A 13,242-nucleotide genomic window follows, 5' to 3' on the forward strand; every position below is an offset into this window, starting at 1 on the left:
GGAATCTACAGGACATTCTTAATGGGAAAGTGGTGGGCAGAAAGGCATGTCATGCGTGGTTTGAAGAGCAAAAACCCATAGTTTATAATGCCAAAATTGAAAAGTTGAGGAAAAACAAGGTGTACAGAGTTGCTTATTGGTTACAATCTGAGGAGTATGATGATGCTACTGATTAGAATTTGCCAATGTACCACCTAGCAACTGATCTTCTCCATAAAGACTTGATCTATTGCTAGAAATTGTAATTTATTTACCTATCTGTTACGGACTTACAGCATATAATACAATAATATTAAAGTTCGGGTCTTGAGAATATCACATTTTTGAATTTTCAAGGCAGTCTGGGTGTTTATTACTAGTTCCGTCACTACGGTCAATTTTGTAATTGACTACAATTAGGTAATTAACTAATTATATGCTTTAATTTCAGGTCATCCAAGTAAGATATTTTATATTTGTTTCAGAATGCTTTAATCTATAATTGAAAATTTCATTCAGTTCTCTTAATTTTTAAGAAAGTTATGGTCTTTTGACTGTCCTCGATCACAGTTTTTGTGTTAAGTCAATGCAAAAGCAATATGGAACAAGATGCTAATTTCCTAGTATGAAAATGGCCATAACTTTTTTAATACTGAAGATATGAAAGTGAATTAAGTGTCAAATTAAACGTATTTTTATGCTTTATCTGGTGGGATAAATTGCAGACTTGATTTTTTAAAATTTCAAAAATTTGTAACATTGCTAGTTTGTTTTTCGCTCAAGATTCCAGTATCCGAGTCTCTTGTGTCTATATCTGTAATCACCTTAATTTCAGTCGCAAACGCGATTCAGTAACGGGGTCATTAGTGGTTGATGGAGCATATTCCCGTTATCTTGGGCTGGCAGATCCAAGTATCCGGACTCCGTGTTGCCTTGATGAAAGATGGCGGTGGCGCCGCCATCCACTGCAACGATCCTATAGCGGAGGATCCTTGATCGACTCCATGATCACCGGAACTGCTTTGTGCGTTACGTAAGGAACTTCCCACCAGCTCGCTTGGCCATTGCCATGAGTTCCGGAGGTAAACGCTGACATCCGCTGCCATTTTAGGATAAGCAGCGGACCGAAGGTCGCAGATCGGAAGGTGAAGCTCGTGAATACGGAAATGTAGTTAATCCTGTGCATAGTTCGGGGCCTTGAGGTAGTCAGAATGATCCCAGGATCGGTGTTGCGATGACTGTCAGAGATTCTCAGCCTCAAATACCCTGGCAGCAGGTGTGCCACCGATAACGTGGCCGAAACCTTTGGCTGGGGATGGGCGGGGACTCACATAGGTTGGAAATGTAAAGGGGGAAAAGAGTGCAGACTCGTGACAAAGGTTCAGTTCCTTTCTCCGCGGGGCTTCCGACGCTGTCATCGCAGCCCGTACCGCAGATTATTCTGCTATTAAATTAGTAATCTCAGAAAAGTAAAATTATCACAGGCCAAAAGATCAGCATTCTTCGTAAGTTAAGGTTTGCAGCTGAACATCACTAGCACTTGATAGTTTGAGGATAAAACTTGATCGAAGAAAAGAATTACAAAGGTAGCTGAAATTTCTCTCTTTGAGAGTCCACCAGACTTGACCTTGGTGGTCAAGGTGATGGGACTAATGGTGATTGTCCCATCACCATTTCAGGAAGGGATGGATCGCATGGGCGGAAATCCTGGGGTCCCCAGGTTCCAAATATACAATTGAAACATCCATGGGAGTGCAAGGAGTAATCATTAGTGTTTCATTGCTAAGTTAGGATTAGGGTTGTGCAGGTAGGTTCAAGAACCAGATGGTTGTAGGAAAGAAGCTGTTCCTGAATCTGGTGGTGTGTGACGTCAGGCTTCTGTACTTCTCGCTGTATGATAGCAGCAAGAATTGTGGTTTCTTGAGATAATGCCTCATGTGGATGCTTTTGATAGTGGGAGTCACTGCCTGAGATTGACTGGGCTCTGTCTCAAATTTTTTTTGCAAACCTGTACATTGGAATTGCAATACCTGCCCAGGTTGCAACCAGGCCAGAGACGTTTTAACTTCTTCTGCAGACAAATGCTTGAGTATTCTGTGATATGCCAAATCTCTTTAAACTTCTCAGCAAGTAGAGGTGCTGACACACCCTCTTCATAATTACATCCATAGGGTGGGTCCAGAAAGCTCATCCAAGATTTTAACTCCCAGGAATTTAAAGCTGCTAACTCCACCACCGATCCACCAATGAAAGTGTACATATGGTCTCTGGACTTCCCTTTTCTGAAGAGAACAATTAATTCCTTGGTACACAAAAATGCTGGAGAAACTCAGTGGGTGCAGCAGCATCTATGGAGCGAAGGAAATAGGAGGAGGAGAAATCGGGCCGAAACCCTTCTTCAGACTGATAGGGGGTTGCGGGGAGAAGGAAGGAAAAAGGAGGAGGAGCCCGAGGGCTGGGGGATGGGAGGAGACAGCCCGAGGGCTGAGGAAGGGGGGGGAGACAACAAGGACTAACAAAATTGGGAGAATTCAATGTTCATGCCCGCAGGATGCAGACTCCCCAAGCTGAATATGAGGTGCTGTTCCTCCAATTTCCAGTGTTGCTCACTCTGGCAATGGAGGCGACCCAGGACAGAGAGGTCGGATTGGGAATGGAAGGGGGAGTTGAAGTACTGAGCCACCGGGAGGTCAGGTAGGTTCTTGCGGACCGAGCGGAGGTGTTCGGCGAAACGATCGCCCAACCTCAACTTAGTCTCACCGATGTAGATCAGCTGACATCTAGAGCAGCGGATGCAGTAGATGAGGTTGGAGGAGATACAGGTGAATCTCTGTCGCACCTGGAACGACAGCTTGGGTCCTTGAATGGAGTCGAGGCAGGAGGTAAAGGGACAGGTGTTGCATTTCTTGCGGTTGCAACGGAAAGTGCCCGGGGAGGGGGTGGTACGAGAGGGAAGGGAAGAATTGACAAGGGAGTTGCGGAGGGAGCGGTCTTTGTGGAAGGCAGACATGGGGGGTGATGGGAAGATGTGGCGAGTGGTGGGGTCACGTTGGAGGTGGTGAAAATGACGGAGGATTTTTTGTTGTATGTGACGGCTGGTGGGGTGAAAGGTGAGGACTAGGGGGACTCTGCCCTTGTTGCGAGTGCGGGGATGGGGAGAGAGAGCAGTGTTGCGGGGTATGGAAGAGACCCTGCTGCGAGCCTTATCTATGGTGGAGGAGGGAAACCCCTGTTCCCTGAAGAATGAGGAGATTTCAGATGCCCTGGTGTGGAACGCCTCATCCTGGGAGCAGATGCGGCGTAGGCGGCGGAGTTGGGAGTAGGCGATGGAGTCCTTACAGGAAGCGGGGTGGGAAGAAGTGTAGTCCAGATAGCCATGGGAGTCAGTGGGTTTATAGTGGATATCGGTCAGAAGTCTATCATCTGCGATGGAGATAGTGAGGTCAAGGAATGGTCCAGGTGTATTTGAGTGCCGGATGGAATTTGGTGGTGAAGTGGATGAAGACAGTCAGTTGTGTGTGGGAGCAGGAGGTGGCCCCAAAGCAGTCGTCGATGTAACGGAGGTAGAGGTCGGGGATGGGGCCCTGGTACGTATTGAACAAGGATTGTTCGACGTACCCGACAAAGAGGCAGGCGTAGCTGGGGCCCATGCATGTGCCCATAGCTACGCTTTGTGTTTGGAGGAAATGGGAGGAGTCAAACGTGAAGTTATTGAGGGTAAGGACCAGCTCTGCTAGGCGGAGGAGAGTGTCAGTGGCTGGGTATAGGTTGCTCCTCTGGTCGAGGAAGAACCGGAGGGCTTTGAGGCCATCCTGGTGGGGGATGGAGGTGTAGAGTGACTGGACGTCCATGGTGAAGATGAGGGGGTGAGGGCCTAGAGAATGGAAATAGAGGAGGCGGCGGAGAGTGTCTGAGGTGTCTTGAACATAGGTAGGAAGGGATTTGACCAAGGGGGATAGGATGGAGTCAAGGTATGTGGAAATGAGTTCGGTGGGGCACGAACAGGCAGAGACAATGGGACGATGGGACAGTCAGGTTTGTGGATTTTAGGGAGAAGGTAAAAGCGGGGTTGGGGAACGGTGAGGTTGGAGGCTTGGTCGGACAGGGCGTGGGAGTTGATGAAGTCGGTGATGGTGCTAGAGACGGTGGCCTGGTGCTCGTCAGTGGGGTCATGGTCCAGGGGTAAGTAGGAGGAGGTGTCCGAGAGTTGGCGCGTGGCCTCAGCTTTGTAGAGATCGACGCGCCAGACTACCACGGCACCTCCCTTGTCGGCTGGTTTGATAACCCAATCTGGGTTGATGCGGAGTGATTCGATGGCAGTGCGTTCAGGGGGGGGGGAGATTGTAGTGAGACAGGGGAGTTGAGAAGTTGAGGCGGTTGACGTCGCAACGGCAGTTTTGGATAAAGAGTTCCAAAGCCGGGAGCTCATGAGGGTGTTTCCATGAGGAGGGGGTGCGTTGGAGACGGGAAAAGGGGTCATCAATGGGGGGCGAGGACTCCTTCCCATGGAAGTGCGCAGTGAGGCGGAGGCGACGGTAGAAGAGCTCCAAGTCGTGGTGGGCGCGGAACTCATTGAGGTGGGGACGGAGGGGGACAAAGGTAAGACTTCTTCAGTGTGGAAGGGCTTGCAAGAAATCACCAGCTACAAGAGGAAACCCCCCCCCGCTCCGTGGACAATCGTCAGCAGGTTCGATAGACAGAAAAATAACCCCAGTGCCCCCTACCCCCCTCCTTCCCAGTCCTCCCTAATCACCACTTCACACCTACTCACAGCTTGACTCCAGTCTACAAAGACTGGACCCTTCCCCACCCACTCCAGACTGTCAAAGCCGCCACAGCCAGACATAAAAACAGCTTTTTTTCCATGAGCAGTAGCTCTACACAGCAGCCAAGTAGCTTCCTACTCAGCAGTTTGTAGCCTCCTTTTGCTCTGGTATTTTATTCTTCACATGTTTAATTTATAATGTTTATTTTTAATTGTCTACTGTATATCGTTGCTACTAGCGAGCAAAGCACCAAGGCAAATTCTTTGTATGTATACATACTTGGATAATAAAATGTATTGAATCAATCAATCTACCATACGCAGACTCGTACTTTGACAAACAGCAGTGGCCTTTCCGGCATTGGAACTGTGCTTGGCTACACAGTCATGAATGGAAAGAGTATAGAGACGGGGACTGAGCAAGCAGCACTGAGGTACACATGCATAGATAGTCAATAAGATAGTGCTTTGGTCTGCAGATGAGAAAGTCAAGGATCCAAATGCAAAGAAAGCTACAGAGGGCTTGGTCTTGGAGCTTAGTGATAACATTGGAGGATTATTTCCCAGGCAAATGTTCCTTCCCCAATTTGATTGGTCATGCGCCAGAGATTCCCAAGAGTCTGGGGATGTTGCACGTCTTCAAGGAAAGTTTGAGCACATCCCTGAATCATGTCATTCGTCCATATGGTAATCTCCTCCCATGATAGAGATCAGAATTGTGGCTGTTTTAGGGGTCTGATATTGGACATGTTTACACATGAGTGCAAATAGGATTAAAAAAAAACAGAATGCTGAATGTACTCAGTGGGGCAAGCTGCATCTGTGGAGGGAAAAGGTGTTTGTCGATGTTTCAGGCTGTTTATTTCCCTGGATGGTGGTTACATGAAGTGTGAACTAACATGGTCTTATGTGGAAACAAATCTAATCTCTGACCATGCCTTGAAGGACAACAAAATGCTGGAGTAACTCAGTGGGGACAGGCAGCATCTCTGGAGAGAAGGAATGTGTGAAGTTTCGGGTCGAGACCCTAAAAAGGGTCACGACTCGAAATGTCACCCAATCCTCCTCAGAGATGCTGTCGGTCCCGCTGAGTTACTCCAGCATTTTGCGTCTACCTTCGATTTAACCAGCATCTGCAGTTCTTTCCTACATGTGCCCTGAAGGACCCTCATTATGACAGCCATATTGTATAAACACAATGATCTATATATAAATTATAATTTCTCAGGCAGAATGACTGCTCCAACAGCAGAAGAGAGGAAGAACTGTTGGGGAGCAAGGGACAAGTACTGGCAGTGTCTGGATCAGACGGATGAAGACTTTTCACTGTGTCAGAAATCCAGAATATTATTCGAAGGCAGCTGCCCACAGCAGTGGGTAAGTATTGAAATCACAGTGTTTTAAACAAAAAACAAGATCAGGAGTACTACTTTGCCCATCTTAATACATCCACCCAAAAATAACTTCACACTCTCTCACTCAGTATGTCTACACACTGAGTGAGAGAGTATTGTACCTCGAGGGCTATTCTTGAGATTGGTGTCTTACTTAGAGATGAATATAAATGAATGGATGAATAAGTTTATTGGCCAAGTATTCACATACAAGGAAATTGCTCTGCCCGCAAGTGACAACATGACATACAGTGATAGTTAGGAATGACACATAAAACATTAAACATTGTTTAAGAAGGAACTGCAGATGCTGGAGAATCGAAGGTACACAAAAAAGCTGGAGAAACTCAGCGGGTACAGCAGCATCTATGGAGCAAAGGAAATAGGCAACGTTTGGGCCGAAACCCTTCTTCAAACATTAAACATTAATCATTAATCAGAACACCAAGATCTATTTACAAATCTGCACTCCTTTAATTTTTGTCCCCTTGCTTTCCCATGGATTTAAGTACCGTGTCAATGGTGCACATGGTTGCAGCTGCCAGGCCCACACTTCTGGAACTCCTTTCCTGATTCTTTCTACCTCTTTTTTCCTTCACAGCGCCCTTTATGACCTTTTACCGAATCTTTGATCTTCTGACATGTGGCCATGTCTACATTTGGTCCCCAAGCCTGCTCCACCATTCAATAAGATTATGACTAATCTAACTTCCCTTGGCCATTTTCCCACCCAATGCCCATAATCTACAGTTTAAAAATCTATTGCAGCTTTGAATATATTCGAGTATACAGAGTACAATATAACGGAGTCAGGGGATATGGGGAGAAGGCAGGAGCGGGGTACTGATTGGGGATGATCAGCCATGATCACATTGAATGGCAGTGCTGGCTCGGTGCCAAATGGCCTACTCCTGCACCTATTGTTTGTTGTCTATTTTAACACCCCTTTATTCCGAGTTTGCCCTTTGGCCCAGAAATCTCCCACAAGGGGAAACATTCTCCCAGCACTGTCCCTGCCCCTTTAGAATTGTATACAGTTTAGTAAGGTTGCCTCTTACTTTGCTAAACCCAATCTGTTCAACCCTTCCTCCTAATACATTCCATATATAGCCAGGGGTGTCCTAATGAACCTTTTCTGAAATGCCTCCAATGATAATATATTTTACTGTAAATAAGGGGAGCAAATGTACGGTGCTCAGGATGTGGTTACACTAGTTCCTTGCACAATAATACACTGACCACCTTGATATGAAGGCCAACATTCCATTAGCTTTCCCAAGCTAATGGAATGTTGCAACCTGCGTGTCAGCTTTCCATGCCCCATATACAAGGTTCTGAATCACACGGTGCTGTGGCTTTCTAAATAAAATTAAATTACTTAATTAACAATCTACTTTATCATTTCATCCTTTCAAAGTGAACCACTTCACCTTTTCCCACATGACACCCAGAGTTATGCAGCACGGAATCGCCCCTACTTATCCTTGCCGACCAAGATGCCCGTCTTTGCTGGTCCTACTTGCCCGTGTTTGGCTCATATCCCTCAAAACCTTTCCTCTCCATGTACCTGTGCAAATGTCTTTTAAATGTTGTTATTGTACCTGCCGTTACCACTTCATTTGGGAGCTCGTATACTTACCACTCCCTGTGCACAAAATTGCCCCTCTGATCCCTTTTTAATCTTTCCCCTCTCACTTTAAACCTATGCCCTCGAGTTTTGATTCCCCTTCTGTGGGAAAAGGATGGTGTACATTCACCATATCTATGTGCTCATAGTTTCATATAACTCTTGTCAGATTCCTAAGCTCCAAACATAAGTCTTAGCCTGCCCAACCTTTCACTATAGCTCAAGCCCTTGAGTTTTGGCAATATTCTCGTAAATCTTTGCATCCTTTCTAGCTTAATGATGTCTTTCCTACAGCAGGGTGACCACAATCAAACATAAAACTTGAAGTGTGGCATCACCAACATGTTCTATTGTTGAAACATAACTGTTACATGTGACATGGAGACACAAGGAACTGTAATTGCTGGTTTACAACAAAAAAATACACTGTTGGAATAACTCAGCGGGTCACATGACATTTCTGGAGGACATGGTTATGCAATGTTTCTGAATGTAATATGGAGGAAGAATGCTGGGAAAGAGGCGGGGGTGGTACAACCATGGCAAGTGATAGGTGGATACATTTGAGGGAGGTTTGAGTGGCAGAGGGGTGGTCAAAGCCCAGAGATGAAAAGGAGACAAAAGGGTATAAGATGAAGAATGAAGAGGAGTGAAATGTGAAGCCAGAGGGAGGGCTATAGATGGAAGGGGATGGGGGTGAGATAGTGGGAGAAATAGGTGCACACCAGTGTGATGCACGAGAAAGAAAAGGGGTGTTGTTATCTAAAATTGGAAATTTCAATATTCATACTGTAGATACAGTCAATCTGAAGAAGGGTTCTGACCTGAAACGTTGCCCATCCATGTCCTCCTGAGATGCCCCCTGAGCTGCTGAGTTGCTCCAGCACTTTAAAAAAAAAATCTGTCACACCACATTCAAGGAACTGCGTACTGTACTCTTGGGTCCCTCTGTTCTATAACACTCCTCAGGGCTCCACCATTTACTGTGAAATCCTACCCAGATTTGACTTCAGAAAATGCAACACCTCACACATCTGAATTAATTGACATTTACATTCCTTGAACATTTCATTCCATTCGCCCAACTGATCAAGCTCTTGCTGTAACTATCGATAATCTTCATTGTCTATGACGCTACCTATTTTAATGTCATATGGAAACTTGCTAACCATGCCCTGCACATTCTCATTCAAATTGTTTACATAAATAATGAACAACAATGGGGCCAACACCATTCCCGGTGGCACGCTACTAATCGCAGGCATCCAGTGCAAAGAAATCTTCCACCATCGCTCTGCTGCTACAATCAAGCCAATTACGCGTCCAATCTGCAAGCACTCTCTGGATCACATGCGATCTAGTCTACCATGTGGGACATTATCAAACACCTGGCTAAAGTCCATATTGGCACTGTCCACTGCTCTGTTCTTACAATTCATCTTGGTTATCTCTTCAAAAACCAGATTTCTGAGGCACAATTTTCAGCACAAAACGCTGTGCTATCACTAATCAAACCTTCACTGAAGCTATAAAATCCTCTCCATCAGAATTCCCTTCAGTAACTTACGCACTGGTTCTCTGGATTGTCCTTGCTGCCCTTCCCAAATAACTATTTTGAAGTTTTACCAGTATAGCTGTACTGTAGTGGATGTTCCTGGACTGAAGTCTGAAGAAGGGTCTCGAGAAGGTCACCCATTCCTTCTCTCCAGAGATGCTGCCTGTCCCGCTGAGTTACTCCAGCTTTTTGTGTCTATCTTCCATTTGCCAAATTGTTGGCTAGTCACTTAACCTATTGATATCTCCTTGCAAACTATTTGTATTCTCTTAATATTTGCCTTCCCATCTACTTTTCATGATTTGCAGAACTGGCTGCAGCACATTTACTTCCTCTAAATCATTAATATATATCAGAAACAACTGTGGTCCTACCATTGATTTCTGAAGTAACCCACTAGGTAAGGCTGCCAACCTAAAAATCATAATTTTGTTGCTTCCTGTTAGTCAGTCCATGCAAATATATTACTTCCAATACTAAGACCTCTTGTGAAGTAACATTTTTTTTTTGGAAAGCCTTTCCAAAAAAACATCCAATCTGACTGCAATGTCCTCGAGGAACTTTTTTAAATGTGTCAATGATTTTCTCATGAAGACGTGTTGACTCTGTTTAATCTGATGATGACTCTCCAATTGGCAACTTACTCATGAAGTGAATGTTTTGCTCCATAAAAGTGGAGGTTATTATTGATGACAACAGATTCAAATTATACATGAATCTGACTGATGCATGTCATTGCTGCTCAATCTGATGTAGGTGAGCCATTCCCTAGTTACATATTTAACTCAAAATGGTTAAATATTTAGAACAAACAACGGCTGAGAGTGGTCGGAATGAGAAAAATCAGCAAGATTTTGGATAGCTAACTTGTCAGAAATGCCTGCAATTCTTTCAACTTTAGGCGCCCCATTTTTTCAATTGAATATTTTAAGGTGAATCCTGTTTTTTTAATAATCAGTTTATTGCAAGCGTATTCCAGGACTATCTAACCCCAGTACAAGAAGGAATGCTGTGGGTGCAGGAAACATTCATCAGGTCAGGTAGCAGCTGTGAAGAGAGAAGCATACTATTTCAGGCCTGCTGTGAAAAGTTCTGATTACATTGTTGAATTGAATCATTAACTCTGTTTCCCTTTCTGGTGATCCTAGAGATTTGATAGGACACGGAATCCAAGTCTGAGCCATAGAAATCTAAAACCAACCCCAAACCAGAGGACTTGCCTTCAGACCCATCTGCTTAGGTTTGAGTAGCCAGGATGTCAGCAGGACATAGATAACAAGAATTGGACTGAAGGTACAACAACAACCAGCTCCTTCAACAAAGAGATTTGTTAGGTCAGTTCTCATTGGCTTTATTTCCTCTGTATTCATGAGATATTAGTACTTTAAGCAAGGCCAGCATTTATTAACCCCACACTTAGTGCTCAGTGGCCCATTTGAAAGGTAATTATATCACAAATTGGAGTCACCAATGGGTTACCTTCCCTGCATGATAGTGGTGAATACCATTCCCGTGGCATTTAAGGATGCTCAATAAATGCTAACCCCATCATGACATGTATACCTGTAAATCTATTTACCATGCAATTCAATCTACTTCCTCATTGTCAGTGGATTATTTTAACAGACTACCCTTTACTCAACAGATCAAGTATTTTGACAAAAGAAGAGATTATCTGAAATACAAGGCGAAAATACAAAGTGTAGAATATCAGCCACAGGAGAGCACTGACAAATTATAACCACCCGCCGGCAGAGACTGCATTCAACCAACTTTCGGTGGCTGTTGATTGGGAACTGATCACAGCATATGTTTTATAGTGGACAAAAGAAATTGTGCCCTCAGAAAAACACTCCGGTGCTGCAATAAATGAATGTTGAAGATACTGAAATGGCCAGGCAGTAGCTGTGAAATCAGAAACAATTAAAGTTCCTGGGTCAATGCCATTTCAGATTTCCAGCATCCACAGTGGTTTGCTTTTGTAGTTCTGTGTTCCAGAGAGAATAATATTATGACCATCATTTATTGTCGCATTGTGCTGTTATCATTTGATTTAATACTGATTACAATGTAAGGAAAGCTGCAGCCAAAATCAGCATAACATAATGCTGTCTGATTCACTTGATCTATTCACATCCAAAATCTAGTGATAGTGATGTGACCATCCTAATATGATCCTCCTTCAAATCCACACTTCAAATGTGGCCTAAATTCACAAGGATTGGATGTGTAATTGTAGTTATGTGGTTGCAAATTTGTCCACTCCTCCATTGTTTGATGGGTGCATGGACTTTTGACCTTTTGACTTGGCTTTTAATTTCCACTATCCTTGTGACATTGTTGTATCAACATTTTAAGAATTATAATTAATACAGAATGTCAGAGAATGTGATTTAAAATCGAGCAATGCAAGGTTATTTTTTAACCATGTTCAAATACATCATGGACATTATGCTCCCTCTGCTGGTAAACCAGTAAATATTACACCAGCTGGATTTCTCCAACAGAACTGGAACTATTTGTGGTTAAACTATTTATTTAAAATATGTACAATTTTCTCTGTATTACCTTGAAAACAAATCTGAATCTGAAGTAATATCACTTTTGAGAAGTCTCAATTTAACAAATTATCACTTTAAATGGCTGTCTTTAAATAGTACAAAATAACCAGCTGCTGCACACATTTGGAGTAATGCATATTTATTAAATTTAACATGTTTAATTAACTTCATCGTTTGACAACAGCTTGTGGTGGAGAGACTGAAAGGAGATGCTGCCTGTCCTGCTGTTATTCCAGCATTTTGGGTCTACCTATTTATTTAATATATTAGTTGCTCCGTACAAAATGGGCAAAATATGAATGCAAATGAACAATGTTGAATGACATCTTCAAATTTCTCTGCTCGTCTACCATCACATGTATAAATTAATCCTTTTGGAAAGATAGAACCAGCATTTTTCTGCAGAATGTTCTTGAAAAACACAAGTGCAAGAACGACAAGCAAGCACTTTTACACGTTCCAGAAATCCTGTGATGTGAATTGTACTTATCCCTTTTATAGAGATCTAAAAATATAATTGCATAATTATAACGAAAGATGATGCCAGCAGTGGCCATATGTTAGTAGTGTATGGTTTCTGTTTTCTATGGAACAGTTCAAAAAGAACATCTTTGCCATTTCACTGAAAATAACAGTCAAAGGGAATCTTTCTTGTGTGTGTGTAATGTCACAACTGTAAAATGGTCAGAGGGAATTGCCCAACCACCCAAGGCTTCAACCCTTCTGAGAACTGCTGCTGTAATCAGCTTCCATTGCAATAGATGTTCAGTAGTTGCATCATTCTTTAATTTACCTTATTATCTGGTTTACGAAGAGATTAATCTGCAAAACCACTGCTCCATATAATACTCAATCAAAAGATACTGCATAATAAAAGTCCAAATAATTATATAATTGGACTACTTAAGATTGCTGGATAGATTCGCTTGACTATAATAAGAAAATATTGCAATCACGGTATGAATAAAAGATCTGATGTTCTCGGTGTTGATCTGGATTAATGCTTGAGTATTGGTTGATTTTAGGGAGACTACCAACCTTGATTGTGTCTGCAGTTCCAGGTTTAAGCAGTCCCTGGTGCCAGTTTGCAAGATATCACAAACCAACTTCAGAACATCCTTGAGACAGAAGGTGAACATCTGGCAGTGGGCACAAACGACGTAGGGAAGAAGAGGAAGGAGGTTCTGCAACGCAAGTTTAGAGAGTTTAGGAAGAAGATTGAAAAACAGGACTTCTAGGGTGGTTATCTCTGGATTGCTTCCAGTACCTCGTGCTAGTGAGGGCAGGAACGGAGATGGGGGATCTGAATGTGGCTGGGAGGCTGGTGCAGGGAGCAAGGATGTAGCTTTATAGACCACTGG

The 13,242-nt window shown here is 43.5% G+C and overlaps 1 protein-coding gene across 1 annotated transcript; it reads left to right on the plus strand.

Annotated features, from left to right (window-relative positions):
• The first annotated feature begins 1,004 nt into the window (after nt 1–1,004).
• LOC129699452 (cytochrome c oxidase assembly factor 6 homolog) lies at nt 1,005–12,876 on the plus strand. The gene is made up of 3 exons (XM_055639262.1): nt 1,005–1,124; nt 5,973–6,121; nt 10,966–12,876. Exons 2-3 carry the CDS (start codon nt 5,978–5,980, stop codon nt 11,059–11,061), a joined length of 240 nt encoding a protein of 79 aa, XP_055495237.1. The 5' UTR covers nt 1,005–1,124; nt 5,973–5,977; the 3' UTR covers nt 11,062–12,876.
• The last annotated feature ends 366 nt before the right edge of the window (nt 12,877–13,242 follow it).

This window comes from Leucoraja erinacea, chromosome 8 (genome assembly GCF_028641065.1).
Source record: "Leucoraja erinacea ecotype New England chromosome 8, Leri_hhj_1, whole genome shotgun sequence".
In the NCBI taxonomy this organism is placed as follows: Eukaryota; Metazoa; Chordata; class Chondrichthyes; order Rajiformes; family Rajidae; genus Leucoraja; species Leucoraja erinaceus.